Consider the following 24,798-nt stretch of genomic DNA (forward strand, 5'->3'; position numbering starts at 1 on the left):
TTGATGGTTGCCATGGCAACGTCAAAAATGATGGACACAATTGACATATCAAAATTTCCGCAGAGAATGAAGGAACAGCTGCTGAAAGTTTCAGCCCCCTAGGGTAAATTGTCTTTTCAAAACTTCGGAAAAAACCTTATAGGTGGGGGGGGGGGGTGAATGCCACCCCCCCCCCCATAAGGACCTTGTACGTCCGAGGGTTAGCACAACTATTTTTGACATGTCTCGTGCATGTCTCCCCGGCTAACCGAACAACCCTGGGAGAGACAACTTTTCATATGTTTCTTTAGAAAACGCAGGGTAACCTGCCTTCCAAGGGCACCTTCTCTATTTGCCTCTTGCAACCTTCTAGGGGGGCTATCTTTTTGCCTTGTAAATGGTGCATGCCGACTTACCCGGCTAGCCGAGGTGTGAAGGCCGCGAAAGTAGCGTTACATTTCAAGGCAGCTTTTAACGTTACTTGCCTCTGGTCACTACGCTTAATATCTGTATGTATAGTGCAAAGTAATAGCCCTAGTCAATGAAAAGCAGCGGCTAGTGAATCGAGTTATAAAATAAAACTAAACTTGCCGCTAAGACGTTTATTTGGTCCGCCATCTTGTTTGTTTTGCTTAGCGGTGGCTCAAAAGATAGTGCATTGATTATCCCGCTAAGGTCAGTTGCATGTAAAGGCGGGCTATGTTTTAACCATCCTAACTGGGTAGCCCGATTAGCCCGGGCACCCTGCCTAGAGAGTTATTTCTTCATAAGCGTCTTGCGGGTCTGCCCGCCCAGTAGTTTCATGTTTGTTGTCCAATGAGTCATTTCCTTGTTGTGTATCTTTCCGGCTAGTCCCACTTTGTGCTTGTTTAGCATTAGCTCTAACTCCAATCTGTCTTGTTCCAAAGGTTTTCCTTTCAAGTTCCTCAGCTTGTGCAACGGTTTTCCTAGGCAGCAACTGAATGAAAGCTACGCGAAAATATCTTATTCTAACAGCGTAAATCAACGGATTAACAACGAATTCAGAACTGGCAATAAAGTAAAAAGATAAAAAGAAGTAAGTCTTATATTGGGAGGGATTGTTTCCTTAAAAGAGATCATAATAACAGCACAGATATTTGATGGAATATAACACATGCAGTAAGATAATTAGCAGTACAATAACAGTCGTGTATAAAGCTTTCCTTTTCTGGAGCAACTGCTCCTTCACTTCTAAAGAGACCTGATTAGCAACAATTTCTTTCTCGTTGCGGCGGACTTCCTTAAATACAGAGACATTGAAGTAAATAAGGAGAATGATAAGCATCGTTTCCTAAGATTAAGTGATCTGAATTTCTCTTTCTGACATCTAGCCATTAACAGTGCCAATGTTTTCCATTTAGGAAATAATGTTATTTAGTTGCCTTTCATTGCATTTTAAAATTGTGTTACCTTTGAAGTTCTGCGTTCATCCCATATACGGAACTTGTTTAATAATGATGTTCAATAATGTTCCTCACTTTTCCTGGTGTGTTTTTTCTTTTCTGCTGCAGCCATCTTAACAGCTTGCGAGAAACTGGTCGTAAAATTTTCTCTTCTCGCATAAGTTTTATGTTTTAGCATATTAATAAATCTTTGTGCCTTTAATTTTGGAATTAAAGTGACCGCTATTTCTAATGTGTACCCCCTTAAGCGAGGCGCAGTTTTCAAAGAGAACAAGATCAATTTTCAGCCATCTTTAGCGGCTAAGCCTGATCCATAAAAAAAACTTTTTGACAGAATACTAATTACATCGGTAGTTATAGTTACACGAAATATCTAATGTTAGGACCGACAATTCGAATTTTCTTTTTTGGAATGATAAAGACCTTTTTGGTGAATTATTTTCAGAAGTATGCTTTAAACGTTCAAGCGAATTCACATTTTATTTCTGCTAAATTTCAAATGACTTGAGAGGGTCATAGCTCTTCTTTATTTTATTTTATTTTATTATTGTTTTTTTTGACAGTACAATAAAATACATTACTTACAATACTACATACTTACACTAATAACAATACACTATATCCCCTATATGTACAAGATTACAGTTAAATAATAAATACGGAATTAAATATTAATTAATCATAAACATCAGCAGCATATAAAATTAAAGTAAAAAAGTCCACGTGCGATAAAATTTCGGAAATGCTTTTTTTGCAGTCGCAATCTCTTTAAATTTTTCAAGTTTTCCGGGAATGAACGATAGAAAATTTTGAAAATCTAAAACATCTCGGCGAAGGCTTGTGTAGAAAATGCAATGTTTGGCTATCAGGAGACAATAATTTAGGACTTGCCAATGCTTTGTCATCTCATGCCAGCCGTAGAGTATATGGCTTATGGATATCGTTATTGTTTCATTTGTTTTTTGGTACCACCAGTCTTGAAACAGAATCCAGAAATCGGCTGTTAGCTATAGTGTGCAGTTTATTAGCAGGTGATGCAACGTTTGTTCTTCTGCGTTGCATAAGTTGCATTAAAGGGCTTTCTGAAATGCCGTCTCGATAAAGTGTAGCGCGGGTTTGTAGCACGTTGTGAATAACTTTATACTGAAACATTATTATTTTTCCTTCATTTGTGACTGCAAATGGCATAAGATAAACCTTCTGGATGGTATTTTCTGTAAATCCGTGGCGTAGAATTTTGGTTACGACAGTGGGAGGAACGAAGATGGTGTTTAAAAGAGAGGAGTAAATAGAACTGGTTCTTAGGGTGTTGACTGTGGTATTGTGTGTGACGTTCTGAATAGGTTTTTTAAGATAAGCTTTCCAACTTTTTGGGATTGCGTTAACCTGGCCATAGTCTTTAGTGAAAGGAACCTTCAAATCGAATTTTATTTCATACCACAAGTTCATACCACTTCAAAAAATCCTGATTTTGGTTTAATATGTCGCTTATCTTGGTAATGCCGGCGTCATACCAATTTTGATAAAAAATAAAAATAATAAAAAAAAAACAGGTTTTTTCCTACAAGAATTTTCCTGTTATTTCACACTATTTCGTTTTTAGAAATCGACGCCCGTTGAGATTTTAAACTCGCACCAATAATCTAACATTTTTTTATAAAATGTGGGAAGCGTATCATCAAGGTCAAGTATACTTGTTGCAAAGTTGCATTTTGTTAGGTAGGCAAGACCACCATGTTTGTGCAAGAGCTGATTAGGGATTATTTTCCAGGTGGCTTGTGACTCGCCTTGAATTCTGTTGACCGGGTCATAGCTCTTCTAGCATACCAACATCTCGTGAAATAAGGGGTTGCAAAAAGAGCTGTGCTTTTGGTACACCATATTTATCCATAACCATTAGATATTGTATACCCACAGCACAGCTTTTTTTTCAGGAACCTCTTATTTGTCGAAATATTTGTTTACTAGAAGAGTCATAGCCCTAGCTCTCAAATCAGTTGCAATTTCGTATGTAAATTAAATTGTGGTAGTTGTATTTTTCAAGCAACCAAAAGGCAAAAAAAAGTAGACCTACCCGCAGTCTTCAAACAGAACAAGATCAATTTTCAGCCATCTTTGGCTGCTAAGCCTGGTGCATAAAAAGCTTTACTGAAAAGGTTTTTTGAGTGTCCGGTGAGTTTTGACAGAATACTTGTTACATCGGCAGTTACACCAGATACTATTTTTAACCCTCGTCTGTTTTGTGTTGGAAATGGAATCAATTGAAATAAAATATAATATAAGTGTAATTTTTTTAATTCTGGTTATTTTTGGTCAAACAGCTTTGTGATTTTTTTGAGTAAAAAATGTATTTTTTAAGTCTTTTAGCGCAGAAAATGAACACAGTTTTTAACCGCAATCATGTAGCAATCATGTTTCTTCAATTAGGTTAAAGCGCGACAGCTAACAAAGTTTTCCATTACATTTTTATATTACATATAAATTTATAATTTTGTGTGTGTGTGTGTGTGCTGCTTTTCCCCTTGCTGTTCAAGGATAGGATTTTACCGACTTTGATTTTAAAATAATTACTTTTGTGCTGTCAAGATTAAATGTAATTGTCGTGGTCAAAAAGCTAAAGAAAATAACCGTGGAATCCTCAATTTTTGAACCTGCAAGGGAAACAAAACTCGAGGTAAAATTATAAACTCAGATTTGAAAATATTCATTTTTGTGTTCTAGGGTGTAGAAATAGATTCGTGTCTTCTCTTGTGCTGCTCCAAGATAATACATTTACAACTGTTTGATTTTGAAATAATTACTTTTGTTCAGTAAAATTATTTTTTTGTGCACGATAGAACAATAGATACTGAATTATGGGGTTAAAAACTGACACTTTTTACATCCTTCTTAAGTGAGATGCTTGGCTATTTATTTGTCCTTTTTTGATACATTTTTTTTTTCGCTCTCTCTGATTTCTTCTTTCTGGGAAGGCGGCTGTATCACAGGCCATCTATTTTGTTGTGTACCCCGAATAAATATGAAAAGATCCCATCTCATACGAATTAAACAACGACAACAAAATTGAAACATTTAAAAATGAAAAAACTTTGTTCCTTTTGAAGTTTTACTTTCATCCGATTTACACAACTTGCTTGATATTATGTTCAATAATATTGCTTACTTTCGACAGAGATGTTTGTCGTTTAGGTTGGAGCCATTTTTGCAGTCATTTTAACAGCTTGCAAAAAACTGGTGGTAAATTGTCTTTTCTCGGGCTTAGTTCCAGCGTTAGCAATAAAACTCGAACAGTAGTTTGTACTCAGCTGTAATTTAAAGGTAAATGGTATTCAAGTAATAGTTCGAAAAGCTTTGCTTAAAAGACTTTTGAGTGTCCGGTGAGTTTTGACAGAATACTAATTACATCTTCAGTTACACGCAAAATTATTTCTTAACCCTCGTCTGCTATATCTGGAGTTTTCCGCATTAACATTATCAGTAAGTTAGTTTACAAATATAAAAACATTCAAGTTTTCGATAAAATGAAAATAAACTCAACTCGAATAAAATATAATGAGTGTATCATTTTTCTTGTTATTCCGGTTATTTTCCGTCAAACAGCTGTGAGATATTTGTCTTAACTGCCTAGGAAAAATATTTTTTCATACACCTTTTAGCGCGGAAAAAAAACACGATTTTTACCGCAATCATGCAACAATGCTCCTTCAAGAAGGTTAAATCGCAACGGGTAACAGTTTTTTGCACGATGACTGTACATTTGCATTATTTTGAAATAGGCCCGAATCGCAGTTTTCAACGCCATCTTGACGGGTGAGCAAAGCGGTGAGAAATTACAGCGTTTGACTGGGAATCCGAAAGCAAATAACTTTTTTTAAAATCCAATTTCCCGCACTTTGTAAATCGCAACGTTAAAATGCTAGGTAGAAGATTGTACTCACCAAGTTTGAAGAATGTTGATTGGCTAGAAGACGCTCAGTTAATTTTTCTAATTTTACATACATTTGTCTGTAAATTTGGCTGGGTAGACGGGGTTCGCGGGAAAAAATCATTGACAAATGTATGGGAACTTAAAACTTAACTGAGCGTCTTCTAGCTCAGCTACATTCTTCGAATTTGTTGAGTACAATCTACTACCTAGTATGATAATGTTGAAATTCATAGGTTGTGCAAAATCAATATTTTAAAAAAGCTATTTGCCATCCGATTCCTATGCAAAAACTGTACTTTTAGACCACTTTACCCACCCAACAAGATGGCGTGAAAAACCGTTTAGGCTTATTGTTTTGGTCCACATAGGGAAAACGAAAATTACAGTGGAATACAGATTTTTGGAACCCTTCAAACGAAACGAAAATTAGTTTGAAAAGTCGAGGAATCGGCGGTAATTACGAAGAAGTATTTTCTAAACTCCTATTATATTTTTGTTTTCTTAACCGGATGTAATAGATTCCACCTCATCAGATAAATAAACAAGATCAAAAATAAATAGAAAATAAAGAAAGCAATAAAACATTAGCAGCTTAATGAGTTTATGAAATTCAGGGAGCGTTTGTTAATTATTTTTCCTCCATATCTTTTTACACATCTAAATGAAATTTTAATTTTTGCACTTTTTAATTCATTTTTGTTTTCAGTGCGCAAATTTTCTCTGGATTTTATTGCAGAGGTGTTTCTTTCCATCCGCCGTTCGGATCTGCCTGCCTTGCCGGTTCTTGTTCATCGTTAAAGGTCCGATTTCCTTGTCCTACATCAATATTACCGTTGAATCCAATCTGTCTTTGTCCAAATATTTTTCTGTCAATTTTCTCGGCTTGTGCAGCAGTTTTTCTTGACAATACCTGAATGAAAGCTGTGCGAAAATTTCTTATTCTAACAGTGTAAATTAACGGATTGAAAAATGAATTCAGTACTGGCAATAAAGTAAAAATATAAAGAACAATAAGCCTTACATTGGGAGAGATTCTCTTCTTAAAAGAGAACAGAATAACGAGACATATATTCAACGGGACATAACATAGTAAAATAACCAGAGTTACGATGACAGTGGCGTAAAAAGCTTTCTTGTTTCTGAGTATCTTTTCCTTGGCTTCTGAAGAAACTTGGTTGGCAGCAATTTGTTTTTCGTTGCGACGGACTTCCTTGTATACAGAGACGTTAAAGTAAACGGGAAGAATTAAAAGAAAAATTTTAGAAACTGCTAGTATGGTCTTAGATAGTTTTGTTGCGTTCAAGAAGTTATTGGTGGGAATTATGATGGCTGTAACCCAGGCCAGAGCAGAGGCCATGATGATGCGACCTTCAGTGACCTTGGTCTCGTATGTGAAGGGGTGTTTAATCGCAACAAAACGCTCTGCGCTTATCAAAACCAAATGATGGAGTGAAGCCAGTAAACATTCCAACGTGACAGCTTTTGACACCTCGGTTATAGTACAAAACATGTTGTGTTCACCTTTGAGAAGCAAACTCTCCCTGGCAATATGAAGAGGTTGAAGAACTATTCCAACAACAAGGTCAGTTGTGGATAAACAAGCGAGTGCTATGTTGGATTTGGAGCGAAGCTGTCGTTTGGTTTTCACTGACACCATCACCAGGATGTTGAGCAAAATGATGAGAGGACAGGTGAGAGTGTTCACGGTGATTCTAACCGTGAACACAGCGCGTACATGATGCGAAATATTTGCAGGATTTAGAGGAAAAGAGGAGAAACCACAACTAGATAAGGTGGTGTTGGATGTGGTGTCATTCATCTTTGTTCGATTCTGACTCGTGAAGGCTTCTTCACTTTGAGATTGTTTGCTTGCCTTTTGCAGTTTGCCACTTAGATGAGTTCATGATCAATCGTTTATTGGACGGTTTGTAGACAATTTACAGTGCTCCAAATTGTATCATTTCCCTTGATTTGGAATATTAATCACTTAATGACTATTTACCTTGTGGGCCGGTAAGTAACCCTACTTAGGATTGATTTATATGTAAATTGAAGTGGAAAAAATTATGAAAAGTAATGACTTCTGAAGACTAATTAATAATTATTTTTTGAAGTGGCAAGGGAAAGCGGAACATATTAGTCGGGCATGATAAACACTGTTTGGCCTATTTGAATTCCATGTACTACACTGATTAGTTTCAAACGAGTGAAAACAATTGAGGTCTATGGGAAAATACCAGCTGTGAAAACAATTGTACACTTACAAATAAACCTCTCCGACTAGTACGTGGTTGAATGATAATTTCTGCGCTTGGGTTAGCATGAAAGATAATCTTTCCCAGTTTATAAGTTGAAAAAATACTCACAACCACCAGCTTTTTTCCTTTATATAAGGAGTCGAATGATTCTCGCATTTTGATTGGTTCTCACCTACGATCTATTAGAGGACAGACGCATAGATAACGTCAATATAATATCATTTTTCCTCTGTTTTCTTTTTAAATGGCGGAAGGTTTTAAGCCTTAAGATAATATTTTACGTGCCTGGGCGAAGGATCAGGTAGAGAAAATGCTTGTCGAGGCTGTGAACAGGTACGAGAACAAGTAATGAGAAAAAAAGGACTTTTCCGGCTCTTTTAAAAAATTGCTCGGAAAAAATACTCGAGCACAGTCTCCGTCGGCAGTCGAACGAGACTAAACGAAACACAAAATTGGTCTTGAAATTAGTTCAAGGAAAGAAGGCATTGTTTTGCCTCGAATTTAACAAACCCAATAAGCAAAATGTTTATGAGATTAATGTAATTAAAAAGTGCAACTTTTCTCAGTCTCAAAATAATTCTTTACTCAGATTGGTGTCAGGAAAGAAACATCACATAAAACACCAAACCTAGCTTTCCAGCGCGAATGTTCCAGTCAGTTTCAGGGCACAGTAGCGAGCAAATTAAAGCACACTACAGCTCTCGGCCGTCTGTATCGCAGCTAACAATTGTCACCGACACTATATCAAATGCACTTGATAATTTCCAACCACAGAGGACAGAAATTTCCAACGTCACTAACTCTCCATTCATTTAACGCTCGAATCGAATGACTTCCAACGCCTATGTCAATGTTGATCACAACCGCAATTCCGAGCGGATTTTTCAACTTTTTTCAAGGTAACGTCCAGGTTTTTTCGGCTCACGGTGGTGTTCTATGACAAAAACTGACTTGATTTTTCCAGCGTCTTGTATAAGATCAGTAGATTTCGCAGTTCAATTCTGCTTTCCCTGTAATTTCTCTTTTCCGGACAAGCGACTCTTGATTCAGGTGTGACAGTGACGTGATTTCCCTGAACCAATCACAACTTTTTTCTACGTATAGCAACCAATCAGTTTGCTACATTTTGTACAGATAGTTTTCACTGTCACGCAATAAAAAAAATAAATCGAAAACCATCCAGCGGAAAAAGCTAAGAAATTGTGATGTAACAGAAAATAACTAAATAAGATACTTCTCCAAGTTTTAGGTCTGTGCGCTTCCCCAAATTTGGATATTCGTCGAAATGTTTCGCAGAAATTTACAGAGCCCAGTATGAAAACAGCATATTTTTACGGCAAATCGAGGATATTGTGTTTGTTATCCTTCAAATATTTTTCGCACCGCGCGCTGTTTTGAAAACTGGTGAATTATTATCTCTCTGAATCCCCAGTTATAGCCGGGGCATTAGGCCTTTGTACATTATGCTTTTAATTCCCTACTGAAATGCTCCACCTTAATGCTTCATTTTTTCGACTAAAATGCTCGACTTCCCCCAAAAAAGAGTCACTAAAATGCTCGGTTAATGCTCACACGCAGGGTTTTTTACATTTTAATAATTTTAATGTTTCAACACAATTCACAGTTCAGAGTGGAAACAAAAATGTATAACCAGTATAACAAGTTAACAACAAACTATGTAATAGTTTTAAGACACCAAAAGATAATTCTCTAAATGATCTGTTGTTCTGTTAATCCTTTGTCCCCTTTCAGTGATACTCAAGTAAAGAGGTTAATCGCAACACTGGGCGGTCATCAACACCAAATGATGGAATGAAGCCAGTAAACATATTAATGAGAAAGTATTTGATAGGTCGGTTATGATACAAAACATGTTTTCGCCCTGAGAAGTGAACTTTCGCGTACAATATGTAGTGGTTGAAGAACTAGTCCAACTACATGGGCAGTTGTGGATAAACAGGCGAGTGCTATGTTGGCTTTGGTGCGAAGCTGTGGTTTGGTTTTCACTGCAACCATCACCAGGATGTTGAGTACAGCGGTGAGAGGACAGGTGAGAGAGTTCACGACCGACGATTCTGACGATTAATACAGCATGAAGATCAGGAGAAATGTTTGCGGGATTTACAAGAAAAACGGGAAAACCACAACCAAAGGGTATAGTGTTGAAAGTAGTGTGATTCATCTTTGCTCGATTCTGGCTCGACAAGGCTTCACTTTGCGTTTGCTGAACATGAATTCATCCTACAAAGCTATTCATTGTCAAAGCAGCATGATGCGAGGGTTAATAGGTAGGTTATTGAACTGAAGTTTTTAATTATTCCAAAGCAGTTTGTTTATCGATCTGCAACTAACTTACATTTTGCGAAGCACGCGCTGGACAGCGTGGTCTCGAACGAAACCAAATTTGGTTTAATTCGTCTTTTTCTTTTGTCGCACAGTACTTCTTAGAACTTAATGAAATTTTCTCTAACAAATAAGCGGTGGAAAAGACGCAATTAAAGTCAATTGTCGAAAATAATTTGAAATTTGACTGCGTTCAAACATTTTGAATGACAACGGCACGAGACTTGCGATATGCTAACGTAATTCAAGCTTGCACGACAGGAAATCAAACGGTTCGGAGCAGAGGTTCCCTCTCGACTCTTACCGAGCAGAAATAGGGCAAAATCTCTGTCTCGTGGGGAAGAGATTACACAACTTGCCATCAGATCTGGTTTGGATGTAGATACCTTTTCTTGATGCCTTGAAAGCATGCCTGAGAAGGAGAGCAAAAGAGATGACAATCAGGGGTGTCCCAATTAACACACAGCCTCACGCCACTTTTAATGTTAAATGCTTCACAGAGGTGCTGCCATCATACTGTACCGTTTCCATCATCATGATAGCATCACGAAACTGAGGACTTTAAGATGCTGTGCGGCTTAGGCGGGCAACCAGAGGAAGAGATTTAAAGAGAGCGTCTCTGCTTATCAAGTCAAACGCCTTAGTGAGGTCTATAAATGCCAGGTTGTCGCTGATCCCTGCACTTATCTTGTAGTTGTCGCAGGACAAAGATCATGTCGATGGTGGATCAATGTCTGTTAGACCTAAATCCACACTGAGATTCTGGGTGTGCCGTTTCTGCCAACGTTTGAAGTCTACGAGCACTTTTTGGGCAAACAGCTCCCCGAGGATGACTACAAATAAAAGATTACCCAGTATTTGTTACATATGCTTTGATCGCCCTCGTTTTTGTGCAGAGTAACAATGGCTGAGTTTCACATGTCCTTTGGCACGGCACCTTCCTCCCAAAGCGGATTCAACAGTGTTGTATTGCCACACTTGATGACTTTTACAGGGATGGCGTCCTTACATCGTGAATTTACTGAGGGGAGTCTGTCGATAGCTATCTTTAGATCTTCCCTGGTTGGGGTCTTGTCAAGATAGGACAATACTGGGTTCAGCTTGGGACCCTTGGTTCTCTCTGGCACAAGGGTCGGAGTAGTGGTCTACCCATCTGTCGATCTGTTTGGGTTTTCCTTCATGATTTCGCCAGATTTTGTTTTTATTGGAGCTGACTTGCTTTGTCTGAGACCAATGGCTTTCCTGAGACCAACGTAAATTTTTCTGATCACGCCGCCGACTAAACTTAAGAAATAATACTAAAAGTAACTAACTTTCCTGTTCATTCCAGTTGTACAAAAGAGAAAAGGAAAATACAAAGAGTGGTTGCAAAATATGTTAACAATAATCAAAATCATAATCATAGTAAAACAAAAATACAAGTAAAATAACGATCTCTTAAGCCCAATCTTGCATGAACAAGATTTTTTATTTTATGATTCATGAAAGAGATCAATGATAATTTGTAGTAAGTCCATCTCTATCTTAAAATTAAGGCACTCAGAAAGACCGTGAGAGCTCTGTCTGTACTAATCATCAGAACCAAAATTTTCGAGACCGTTTTTCACCGAATCTACTTCACTGCCCCACCAGATCTACGCTGATTTACAGCAGTTTAATTGTTTGATCATGTCCTTGGCTGCTTTTCGCACACTTCTGATCCTCCAGCAGTAAAGAATCGGGTTTAGAGTCGAATTTAGGTAGACAAACGTTATTGCAATGTGTCGAGCAATTTCAATTTGGCTAGCAGTTGTTTGGTTAGATGTCCCGAGCATCACCACAACTGAAATTGGAACATAACATATGATTAATGACACCTGTACCCATATTGCGCTAGAAACTGACTTCTTGTATCGTACTATATTCAGAGAGCCTGCTTTTCCCTTGGGTTGTCCTTGTGTTAATGGGTACACTGGAAACCGATGTTGTCGAAGCTTGACAAAAATCGTAGAGTAGGAGAAGACGGAGGTTATAACAGAAAATAATGTAAGCGCAAAGCCTACAGTAAAGGCAATACTAGCATTTAAAAAATATATCGATCCAACTGAAATCCCAATCAACCAAAAGCACGTGATAACTGCACGAGCTCGTGGTAATGTTACAACTTGTCTGTATCTCAGTCCAGATAACAGGGCTAGGAGTCTATCCACGCTTATTGCGCTGGGTGTAAAGATCGATATCTGACACAAAACAAAGCTTAAAGCGGTCCATAGTTTACCGATGTAGTAAATAAGTTGCCAGTTCATTCCAGTTGTTACAGGAGACAAAAGGAAAACGGCGTAGAGTGGCTGCGTAATAACGCCAACACAAAGATCAGTGATCGTCAGACATTGCAACAAAAGTTTCGTTGGAGGATGAAGGGCAGTCTCTTTATGAAGAGCAACAAGAATTAGAGTATTGCCCAGGGATGCAGTGATGGACAGCAAAATGTTTAAGGTTGAAAGAAATACTCCTATTCCTGTTAGTATTGAGGATTTGCTTGCTTCGTTAACGTTCAGCTCGATTGTGGTGTTTTCGGTTACAGTGAAGTTCGCCATTCTTGTTCACTGGCTCTTGGTTATGGTAAGCGTGGTTATGTTCAAAGGACTTTTATAACGTGTTGTACACTAGCAGGTGAGACATTTCCTTTACGTGCATCTTGATTCAGAGTTTTAGAGTGAACACCATTAAGATGACAGCAAACAAATAGTTGTCGGAAGAACGTTTGACGGACGATCGTTAACGATTCTATAAAACGCCTCCTTTCAATTAAAACGATTCTTTTAACATGCTATTACGTACGTAAAATCTCTGTTGCGGAATTGACTTTTAAGTGGCGTTGCCTTTTTTTCTCAGTAAGTAGAGACGAATTTAACCAATCATAGTTCGCTCCGCAATCTCATTCTATACACGGCACTTCACGATTCTTTCCTACACACGGTACTAAGTGCCATCCATTTATTCAGATGCCATCTGTATTCAGTCCGGAATGACTTAAGTAGCAATTTTACGACATGGTTTATTCAAGGATATTATGAGTTTTTTCGCTTCCATTTTGAAACTTTTGAAAAATAGTGGTTCCAATACAGCCCAATATGACAGTAAATGGCTTATTCGCGTTTACTAGTTTGTTCCACTTTTTGTACTGAAATGAACCTTGAAATTTTCTTCGGCAAAGTAGACTTGTTCTACTTCAACACCTCAACAGGCCAGCAAGGGAAATATTGTAAGCACAAAGCACAATTCTAATGGAATACCAGCCAACCAAAATCTTTCTCCTTTTCTCGCCCTATATGTTTAAAAAGGAAACATCTTGAATGAAAATATAACGGCCGCAAGTGGAAAAAGGAAATTATCTATAATTTTCAGTTTTTTTGCCATAGAAGTATATGTCTTTAAGGCAGAAATAGTATTTTGTTATGCGTGCGAAAAACATTTTAACCACCTCTTGCACTCACTTTCGGGTGAAAAATACTCTTCTTTTATGATTCATGAATAAGCTCACCAATCTTGGGCTCATGAAGAAAATTGCCTAATTATCAATGAGATGCAGTTTTTCGATTATGAATGACATTGTCTAATCAGAACTTTGGGTTTAGCTTGATTGATGGCAGTGATTAGCGCAAGGAAAATCTCAGGTTATAAAGAACCTCATTTCACCACGCCACTTGAAGAGAATGGCAGTGTTGGAAATCAGTGCTCGCCCACTCGCCAGTGGGAATGTGAAAAGCATTGGGCGAGTACAAATCATTATCACTGCCCGTTTGGCAGATACGATCTTCATAATAGAGAAATCATTTAACTGTTAACTATTGATAACAACCATTTTTTTATTTTCCATTTTGGCAAGAATATCTTTCAACGTAAACTTATCAGTGTTTCTTTACCTGTTTTTGTTTTTTTTGTTTTTTTAGTACACAACTTATGAAATATGGCTTCCTGGAAGTGATAACTTACATAACTGTTAAACTTGTATGAAGTGATACTGCTGGTCTGTTGTACTGCAGATTATGCCGACAAGCAGTTTACTCCAATGTCTCGATTCAAGGGATGTATGCAAACTCGGCAGTGCCACCTGTTCGTTTAGCTTTTTTTCAGTTAAACCTCAGGAAATGTGGAAATTTTCCCAAGGAGTGTCAAAAGTTGGTGATAAAAACGAGGATAAAACAGTAAAATCGGTCTGTGATCCTAAGGAGCCGACACGTTAATGGAATAGAGCAAGAAAGCTTGACACGCAAGCTGGGCGTCCGTGATTACGAGATACCATAAAAACGTATGGTTTTTGCATCATTGCAGAATTTTTTTGGAGGAGGGGGGGGGGGGGGAGGGAAGGGGGAAGGGGGAAGAGACCTTTTCTGAGCACGTGAAATTACACCTGGCGAGTGCATGCATTTTGAGAGTCTCTCGGCCTAATGGCGAATGGTGTCAAAATTTATTTTCCAACACATAAACGATAAGATTTATAGGCATACGTTAATTTAAGTTATATTTTTATTTTTGACACAAGTGGTCAATCCTAGCTTGATCTGTACTCTGTCATTGTGTCATTAGATATTGTTCCATTTCTGTAAATGTCGATTTGACGGAACTAGAACTGCAGCACTGAACCAAGTAGTACACATTTCAGGTGAAATATAATGAGACTAAAGTATTACTAGAATCAAAGAATATTTTATTCTTTGCTTATCTACAAAATAATTAATGCTTTAAAATGAACACAAGACAGAATATCGATCAACAAAAATTTGGGACAAACTGTGAAATCAAACTGAGAGCAAATATACGCGAGTAATTTTGCCTCTTGTTTAACCTCAAAGACTAATATGATTCATTTCTGGTCTATTCTTATTGTCAAACTTTTTCCAAATGACGACTATCAATCCCAACAACCACAAAAGCAATCTATCAAGAGAAACTTAAAGACATTTTTGTCCCTGTGGACCATTTTTTGAGAATTTTACTTGTATGAGCCAATTTTCCGCAGAAGGGCTTGAGGAAGCCAGGTTAGAAAGTAATTATTATATGACGCGAAAAGAAAAAAAAAATGAGCAGCTTGCGACCATTTCCATGGAAACGGTCCGTTTGGCAAAATTTCGACGACAGTTTATCGTTAAAAGGACATGAATTACCACATATGATAGGTACTTTACAGATTTTTAGGACTTATTTATCGTTGTCTTTGTATATAAAAAGACGAATTACAAAGAAAGTGTGTGGAAAAATAAGACAGTTCTCCCTTTTCAGGAACAATGCCTAGTTAGCTTATTTTAATACAGATTAAGGCTAAATCATCGATCTGTCAAAAATTCAGAGTTACCCGTATTTTTTACAATAGGTGTTATTAAGATCTGCTTCGTTTGCATGGATGGCATTCATCACGTACATGGCCTTTGTATTTAGGAAGTACTGTATTTAATGAAATTCAAGCAGCAATAGCCAAACCTTTTGACCTGACGTAAAGACATTTGAAGTTCGGCAGTGCAATACTATGGATGCCGTCACGTCGACACTCATGCTAGATCCTTCGTCTTAAAGTTCATGGATTAGCACACTGTTACTTGGGTGCAGCGTTTGCTGTGGCTATATAGCGCAAATCAAGATTTTGGATTTTGATTTCTACCGTGATGGAGAGATTACCGGTATGCACACCATGACATAGTTAAGACAGGGGAGTCTTATGAAAACCGACAAATTTCTTTGTTGTATGTTTTTGTTCTCTTTTTAGGCCTTGACTGTGCACAAAACACAATAGTTGTTTACTCCCCACTGAGGAACTAACCAATAGAAACGTGTTGGTTACGTAATTCATGCATAGAGTATGAGCGCAAAACAAAAGATTGTGCACGGTCGTGGACCTTCCAACATAAATCTTGCCATCTTTGTTTTCTCCTTTGATGTTTGCCGGGCTTCATAGCCATTTCCCTCTGTAAAACTACGACCATGTGAAGGAGATTCCTCTCTCTTTCTTCTAGATCTCGGAGAATGACGCCAGGGAACCTTGGCTCGCAACCGGTCGATAAAACATAAACATAAAACATTTATTTTAACACGATAAGAATTAAAGCTTTGATTTCGTCGATCGTGTGATCAATCGCCATCCACAACAAGGGAAGTAAGTTTTAATGTAGCTCACGCATGACAGATAGGTTTCAACACGCTGCCACTTTGCGCCACCGCGGACAATAATTGCTGCCCTGTGATTAGCCACTAATTTACTGGTGGGACATTGCACTGACATTTGCTCGTCACGTACGGGTCAAATTCAAAACTTTTCTCAGGTGACTAACTGGCAATATTTCGCACAGTTTCAGAAACCATCGCGGAGCATTACTTCATCCTAACAAGCTATTCATTGTCATAGGAGCATAATGTGAGGGCTAATAGGTAGGTTATTGAGCTTAAGTGTTTGATTATCTCAAAGCAGTTTGTTTATCTGCAACTAGCTTGCATTTTGCGAAGCACGCGCTGGACAGCGTAGTCTTGGATGAAACTATATCCCGGGGGGGGGGGCACTCCCTTTTATGGGCTATATAGGTATGTGCAGCCCCAAAGGGTATGGTTTTTCAGCCGTTTTGGTCATAAATAGGGTATCGATTTCAGCTGATTTCGGCCATTTTGGGCCATTTTGGCCATATCAAGGTTAGGGTATAATTTTTGCACCCTAACCTTGATATGGGTATGTTTTTAAGAAGAAGCCACAATTTCATCATGTAATCAACGAAAGGCCTTCACAAATTATGTTTACGGTAATTTAACATTGGTCTGAACCAGGGAACTAATTATAACGCAGGTCTGAAACAGGGTTTTGATGTAAGGGTCAGGTAATAAATAGGGTTTGTAATTATTGGTTAGGTCATAAATAGGGTAGGGAATATCGCATATTTTGGTCATAAATAGGGTAAGTGTTTTGGGAAGCGGGCCGCACATCCCACCCAATTTTTCTGAGAGTACCGCCCCCCCTCCCCCCCCGAGCGACATTAACACTATACGAACTACAAAGATCAGTGATCGTTAGACATTGCAAAAAAAGTTTCGTTGGAGGATGAAGGGAGCTCTCTTTGTGAAGAGCAACAAGGATGAGAGCATTGCCCACTGATGCAGTAATGGACAGCAAAATGTTTAAGATTGAAAGAAATACCCCTATTCCTGTTGGGATTGAGGATTTGCTTGCTTCGTTCAGCTCGATTGTGGTGTTTTCGGTTACAGTGAAGTTCGCCATTCTTGTTCACTGGCTCTTGGTTATTGTAAGCATGTTGACGCTCAAAGGACCTTTATAATGTGTTTTACACCAGCAGGTGAGATACATCATTTTCGAGTATCTTGATTCAGAGTTTTAGAGTGATCACAATAAAGTTGACAGCTAAGAACAAATGGTTGCCGGAAGAATTTTTGGCGGACCATCGTTAACGATTCTATAAAACGCCTGCTTTCAATTAAAACGATTCTTTTAACATGCTATTAAGCTCGTAAAATCTCTGTTGTTGAATTGACTTTTAAGCGGAGTTTTTTTTTTCTCAGTAATAAAAGACGCATTTAACTAATTATAGCTCGTTCCGCAATCTCGTTCTATAGACAGCACTTCACAATGCTTTCCTACATACTGTTCCAAGTGCCATTCATTTATTGATCCATTTGTATTCAGTCCGGAATGACTCGAGTAGCAATTCAGTAGGAAGCTTTACAACATATTTTATGCTCTTCAAGGAAATCATGAGTTGTTGTTGTTGTTGTTTTGTTTGGTTTTTTTTGCCTTCTTTTTGAAACTTTTGAAAGTATTTAGTTCCAACACGTACAACCCAATACGACAGTAAATGCCTGATACGTACGCATTTAGTAGTTTGATTCACTTTTTGCACTAAAGTGGACCTTGAAATTTCCCTCGGTAAAGCAGACTTTTTTCTTCTTCAGTATGCACTTCAAGAGGCCGGGAGAGAAAACATTATAAGGAATACGAAATGTAGAAATGACATCAACTCCGAAAAAAACCCGAGTTCCAGATGGGATTTGAATCCAGGACCCTGCTCAATCTAGCCGGACACTAACCATTTAGCTACTGAAGACTCTATGGTGACCAAGGGTGGTTAGAGCGTCCGGCTAGATCAAGCAGGGTCGTGGGTTCAAATCTCATCTGGAACTCGGATTTTTTTCCGAGTTGATGTCATTTCTACTAACAGTTAACAGAGAAAATATTGAAAGTAGAAATCCTACAGTAAGGGATATTCTAATAATGATATACTAGTCAACCAAAATCATTCTCCTATTCTTGCCCTCTGCGTTTAAAAAGGAAGAAACTTGAACAAAAATATAATGAACAGGTGAAAAAAGGAAATTATATATAATTGTCATCTTTTTTTTTTTTTTTGGCCACGCACATGTCTTTTAATCTTTTTTTATGCGTGGGAAAAACATTTTAACTACCTCTTACACCCGCTTTCGGCTGTACAATAGTCTTTTTCCTATCACTCATCAATAAGTTCACCATTCTTGAGTCATTAAAAATAAATGAAAAGAAAGTGCTTTTGTTTTGTACGTCACATTATCCATCCATACGAATCAAAACTTTGGGTTTACCTTGATTGGCAGCAGTGATTAGGGCTAGTAAAATCTCTCGTTATAAAGAACCTCTTTTCCAGTAACGTCACTTGGAGAGAACGGTCCATTTTTTTCTTACTTACATCAGTTAGATTGATGGACATACGCTAATTAAAGGTTTAGTTTCATTTTGACACAAGTCGTCAATCCTAGCTTGATCTGTACTCAAACATTGCGTCATTAGATATTGTCCCATTTTTTCGAATACTGATTAGTAATTTATCAAAAGAAACTTGTAAACTTTTTTTTGTGGACCATTTTTTGAGAGTTTGACTGGTACAGGCCAATATTCCCCAGTGCGGCTCGAGCAAGCTAGATTAGAAAGTAGTTAGTTATATAGCGCGAAAAGAAAAAAAATAAACGGCTTACTGCCAGTTTACATGGAAACGGTCCGTATAGCAATATCCCGACGAAACCTTTCCGTTAAAAGAACATATCATGATGTTAATAATTTTTACGTAATTTATAGATTTTTAGGATTAATTTATCGTTGTTTTTGTATGTCAAAAAGCAAATTACAAGGAAAGTACTGTATGTGGAAAAACAAAACTAAGACAGTTTTCACTTTTCAGGAACAATACCTAGTCAGCTTATTTTTTTACAGATTAAAGCATACTCATCGATCTGTTTGAAATGCGGGCTTAGCGTATTTGTCTCTTTTTGAAGTCCGGCAATGAAAGCCGCCATATTAACATTCATGCTACGTCTTAAAGTTCATAGATTAGCACACTGTTACTTGGGTGTAGCGTTTGCTGTGGCTAAATAGTGCAATTCTTGATTTTGAATTTGATTCGAAGCGTGATTGAGAGATTAAATACCCTACAAGACAGCGATTTCTCTCTCTTTCTGCTCGGAGAGAGACGAGAGGGAACCTCTGCTCGCAACCGATTGATTGTTTGATCGGTCGCCTTCCGCAACAAGGGACGAATAAATTATTGACTTTTGACAAGTTTTAATCAGTGTAAGCTACGCTTAACAGATGGGATTCAAACGCTGTCAGCCGTTTGCGCGACTGCCGACAATATCTGCTGCCCTGTGGTTGGCTACAAAATAACAATTGGCAACACGGTACTGACATGGGTTCGCCACGTACGTATCAAATTCAAAACTCTTGTCTGATATTTTGCTGTTCGCACGGTTCCGGAAACCATTGCTGTACATTAACAAATCCTAACAAGTTATTCATTGCCATTCGCCGAAAATAAGTAGAAATTTGCAACTGATTGCGTAAAAACATCTTGCATAACAAAGCATGGCACATACATGCGACTTAACAAATTGACGTCAGTTTTACATGCGTCTGTCCTGTTATTGATCATGAATTTCGTCATAACATTGTCAAGGTAGCTGTGGATCCGCCGACTACTTTGACAATGTTTTGCCGAAATTCATTGTCAATAACAGGACAGACGCATTAAAAAACTGACATCAATTTGTTTTTTGCGATAGCAAATTGTCAAATTGCCCGCTGTCGCTCGTTGACGCATCGCATAAATTATAAATTCATGTGTCTGTCCGCTTATTGACAATAAAAATTAGCCAATGAGCGCGCGAGAATTTCTGCAGTTATCGTAAAAATGCCGATGTAGTTCGCACATGCGCGAAAGGAAATCGAACGGTTTGAAGCAGAGCTTCTTTCTCCTTTTTCACCGGGCAGAAGGACTGATCGAGATCTCTTTCTCGCAGAGTAGGGATTGTACGACTTGCCATGAGATCTGGTATGGAGGTAGATACCTCTTCGTGATGACTTGAAGGCATACTTGATCATTAGAGCAAAAGAGCCGCCAATCAGAGTTGGTGTCAAAACACATCATAGCTGTACACCACTTTGTGTGCTAAATGCTTTGTAGAAGTGCTGTTATCATACTGTACCGATTCCATCATACCATCACGAAAGGCCTCTATGATGCTGTGCAGTTCATGTGGGCAACCAGAGGAAGCAATCTAAAGAGAGCGTCTCTGCTTACCAAATCAAATGCCTTAGTGAGGTCTATAAATGCCAGGTAGAAAGGTTGTCGCTGATCCTTGCACTTATCTTGTAGTTGCTGCAGGACAAAGATCATGTCGATGGTGGATCGATTTCTGCCTTCAACAACAGCCCTCAATTAAAACGATTTTTTTTTTTCAAAATCTATTTGATTCCGTACAATCTCCCTTATTGAATTGAATTTTGCTAGTTGTTTCACAATAATTAAAGACTTATTACAAATGTCATTGTGCGCTCCCCAGTATCTTAACATAATTAGGCAGCACTTCACGATGGTCTCCTATATTTATTGTGTAACATAATTTAATTAAGCTCAACGTCAGGTCACAAAATTGAAAGGAAATTCTCAAGAGAGCTCAGCGTTTTCTAAAACAGTCACAATAGCGGCAATCCCCTGACCCTCCTCCCCAACTACGCCAGAAATCGGTGGATCTTTCTTTTGCTAACAGCTCTCTTTTAAGGCAATTAGCAAACGTCATTAATTTCTGTTCGTCCCAAAGAAATATTCCTGCAGGAAAAATAATGTTTGTTATTGGGACTACCATTTAGAAATGTCATTTTTCTGGTCATTTTTCATTGGGATGAACCGAAATTTCCGGAATTCTCGACTAAATAGAAAGTGAGGCCATTTCGACCTGACGAGCGCCATCTTGGATTTGGAAAACGGGGGGGGGGGGGGGGCTTTGGGAGGAAAGTGTCATAGGGAGTAGGAACGAGGCTTTATGATAAGTGAAGTGGGGAGGGTTGGGCTGGGAGCTAAAGAATTGGTTTTTAGTTCTTTTTAGATCTCTTCTTGTTATTCATTACGGAATGTAACTGACAAGCAATGGCCGTGATATCTATGAGTTTGTATGATTTGAGTTCCAGATGAATTGTTGAGAGTTCAGCCAATCCAATGCTGACCTGGTATTATGTGTTACTTTTCCATTTCTAAGCACACGCCGAAGCTATTAGCGCATTTTTAACATCATGTGAATTGAATTGAGAGAAGGTCGCCAGAAGGAAATGTATAGCGAAAAGTTGTTTAGAAGTACAAAAAAAAAAGGATTTTGGGGAAAGATCAACGCTTTTTCGCCGTTGTTTTGTCCCAAATGGATTGTGCAATGTTGATACGTGGAAAATGTAAGTTTTTGTTTGGATAACCGTGAAATGTGGGATAAAATCGACCGATAAAACTTCCTTGCTCGCATGAGGTTCATTGTGAAATTAAAGTGAAGGGAATATTTACAATTTTAAAACACACCTTATCTCGAGAGAATACCCGGAGCAAATGGTAGAAAAGACCCTCTGAAAAGTTAAATATAAAGACAGAAAAGAAGCTCCAAAACAAACAATGAGACTGCACAAGAAACTTCTACCCTTTCTCACACAATTTCAACCGTCATTACCAAAATTTGAAAAGCACCATCAGAGACAAATGTTAGTTTTAAATGCAAAACCAGTCAGTACTCAGAGAGATATTCAAGGAGTCACTATTGATTTCTTATAGAAAAGGAAAATCGCTTCAGACATGCTTGCAAAAGCAAAACTTTAGAGGCCCAACAGCATGAGTCGCGGGTCTATCTACTCATTTCAATCAACCCCCGCCACACAGCACAATGATCGCCACCGGGCATATTTCAAGTATTATTTGTATAACTGAGCTTCCAAATAAGCCAAGAGTAGGCTGTACAATACTTATAAGGCTTTACTGGGTTAATTACTCTCAATTTATACCTAATTTTGGAATATTTTAAGACCATTACGCGATGTAAATTTCACAATAAACCTCACACAAACAAGGGAGTTCATCGACTTGCAATGTTTGCCCCCTGGCGATCCCAAAGTTCTTTGCGCATAATACGGGTATCCGATTGCTGGCAACTCATTCATTTCTATAAGTTTATAATAGTTACACCTGACTGTTATCGGAACATTTACTGCTTTCCTGTTTTTCGCCCACGTTTGGAAAATTAAAATATGGTACCTTTTAAACTTTATTCTCGGTGAATACAGTTAAAACGTTTCCGTTTGATCCGTTGCGAGATTCCCCATCTTGTTCATTCTATTTTTTTGACTTTATTCAGTAAAGTGAATTAATAAATTTAAAAAAATTCTGAAGATTTCAAAGAGCTCAGGTGTAAGTTTGAGTCATATAGACTAACATGTTTAAAGCAAAAAATGCACTTTATTCGTCATTTTTTTTCCCGAAAAATACGAAACATCATTTAACTGTTATTGCTACAACAGCTTTATAAAATACTAATTAGACTTTTTTTTGCTTCCTTTCCAACCCACTGGCCAAACAGACTTGCAGGTAATCGCAAGTAGGCGCAAATTTAACTCGCGTAGAGACTTGCGATGGTTGGCCAAACGGAATCGCAAGTTACCCAAGTCGCAAAAAAAAAAACATTTCAAGGCGAACATATCCTGTATTTCATTGGCTAATAAAAATTTATGGACGTCACTGAACTTGCGTTGACCTGGGTTGGGTGGCCAAACGGTGAAAAACTTGCGTCGGCTTGCATGCAAATTTGATATCAACCAAAGTGAGTGCTAGTCAACCCAAAAGCACGCCAGGCCTGGCCAAATGGAGTCACAAGCACACCCAAGTTTTCCACTTGCGTCTGCTTGCAAGTCTGTTTGGCCAGGGCTTTAGCCAAGACAGATTTCCACGTGAACTTGTATTTTTTTTTCTCATTGTAAATATGAACATCAGGGAATAAAAGACAAACTAAAGAAAATGCAATCTTTCTTTTCTCGTGATTCGTGATTCGCTGACTGACAAAGCGTGCAAGCAAAATCCTTGTCATGTATTTGGCGTACTTGTCAGTGATTGGTTTGAGTTTCTAATCCATATTCATGACAAATTGTAGAATCTGCGTCAAACCATGTTGTCCGTTGATGTGTGAAGACGTGTCGTCCTTGTGAAGGCGAGTTGGAACTCTGGAGGCAAGAAGATACTTGAAGAAGAAGAACTGGAAGCTTGGAAAACGTCTTTAATCTTGTCCAACTGAAGGTAAGCTTTGCCTATGGAGAATATTGCTTTAAGTTTGCCTGAAAAGATATCAAGGTGACATAACGTTGCGTTGCTGAAGCGCCAACACGTGCGCTTTGAGATTGTTCACTGAATTGGGCGAGGGATATAATATTTTATTCTGCAATATTTGAGAGAAGTTACAAATTTGGAATTTGAAATTTAAAGTATCGAAAGTATACGGGGAAACCTTACAAGCTTTCGACGAGGACGTTTTTAGGTTTGTAGCAGAAATAAAACCGAGAGGGCGTGTTAAATTTTGAAAAATTGCATCTCTGAATGCAGACAGGGCTTTTCATGTCAAAACAACTACGAAATTTTATCTTTTTCCACTGAGAAGCTTTATTTTGGAATTTTTTGCACTTCAACCTCTAAACCTAGTTTGGCCTCGACGGAGATTACTACTCTTGCCTTTGCTATGTTGCATTTGAGACTGTATTTTGGAGTATTCTCTAGTTATGTCTAACAATTTTTTTGAATTTGCTAATCATAACGTTTGTAAATCATTTTTCAGGAACCGTTAAGAAAACAATCTGACGAAAAGGACAAACTGGAATCACTGAATCGGAAGGAATACTACAAAGATAAGAAGTTTGAAATGTCAAATAATTTTAAGTGAAATGGTGGCTGATTAGTTGTTTAAGTTTGTAAAGGATGTGAACTCTTCAGCTATATTACTGACTGTCTTGCTGCAAGTCCAGAAAGATTACATCACATGGAAATAAGTACAACGATGTTCAAGAATCGGTTGATGTGAGTTTAGCTAAGCTTCAGTCACTATTTACAATCTCCGTTGATGTCACAGCCCAGTGATATTTCTAAAGGTGGCACTGTAAAACGCACGAGAGTTTTAAAAATACTTGAAGGGAAACACTGAATCAACTTGCTAAAGCAGCAAAATTGTTTACGGTTCTTAATACAAAACTTAACGTTTCCAAATTGACTATTTGTGCTCGTTCCATCATCAGATGGTTTTAGCTTTTAACATACAAAATCAAAGACAAATTTTCATTGCCCTTGAAGACAAATGAACGAAATTAAATTGTCTTTTTCACAACTTTGGACGTTAAATCATTGATTATTAGACTAAGACCAACTGTATTTGGAAATTTAAATTTGCATTTCTGTCATAGATGGTTTTTCCCGTGCTGTCAAACAAAATTAAACACGAATTGTCATCGCGTTTGGAGACAACTGAGCAAGATTGATTTGTTTTTTCTACAACATTAGAGGAATAAAGTCATTGATTATTA

The 24,798-nt window shown here is 37.9% G+C and overlaps 2 protein-coding genes and 1 long non-coding RNA gene across 3 annotated transcripts; 1 reads left to right on the plus strand and 2 right to left on the minus strand.

Moving 5' to 3' along the window:
* Window positions 1–6,058: 6,058 nt before the first annotated feature.
* LOC145502202 (adenosine receptor A1-like) lies at window positions 6,059–7,833 on the minus strand. The gene has a single exon (XM_081481460.1). The coding sequence runs from the start codon at window positions 7,148–7,150 to the stop codon at window positions 6,059–6,061; it is 1,092 nt and encodes a 363-aa protein (XP_081337586.1). The 5' UTR covers window positions 7,151–7,833.
* Window positions 7,834–11,566: 3,733 nt separating this feature from the next.
* Window positions 11,567–12,508, minus strand: LOC145502203 (histamine H2 receptor-like). Its single transcript, XM_081481461.1, has one exon. The coding sequence runs from the start codon at window positions 12,506–12,508 to the stop codon at window positions 11,567–11,569; it is 942 nt and encodes a 313-aa protein (XP_081337587.1).
* A 3,024-nt stretch (window positions 12,509–15,532) lies between these two features.
* LOC145502040 (uncharacterized) lies at window positions 15,533–24,798 on the plus strand. Its single transcript, XR_014051287.1, has 3 exons — window positions 15,533–15,589; window positions 23,385–23,527; window positions 24,060–24,798. It is a non-coding gene; the product is annotated as an uncharacterized LOC145502040 (long non-coding RNA).

This window comes from Orbicella franksi, chromosome 11, assembly GCF_964199315.1.
Source record: "Orbicella franksi chromosome 11, jaOrbFran1.1, whole genome shotgun sequence".
Classification (NCBI taxonomy): domain Eukaryota; kingdom Metazoa; phylum Cnidaria; class Anthozoa; order Scleractinia; family Merulinidae; genus Orbicella; species Orbicella franksi.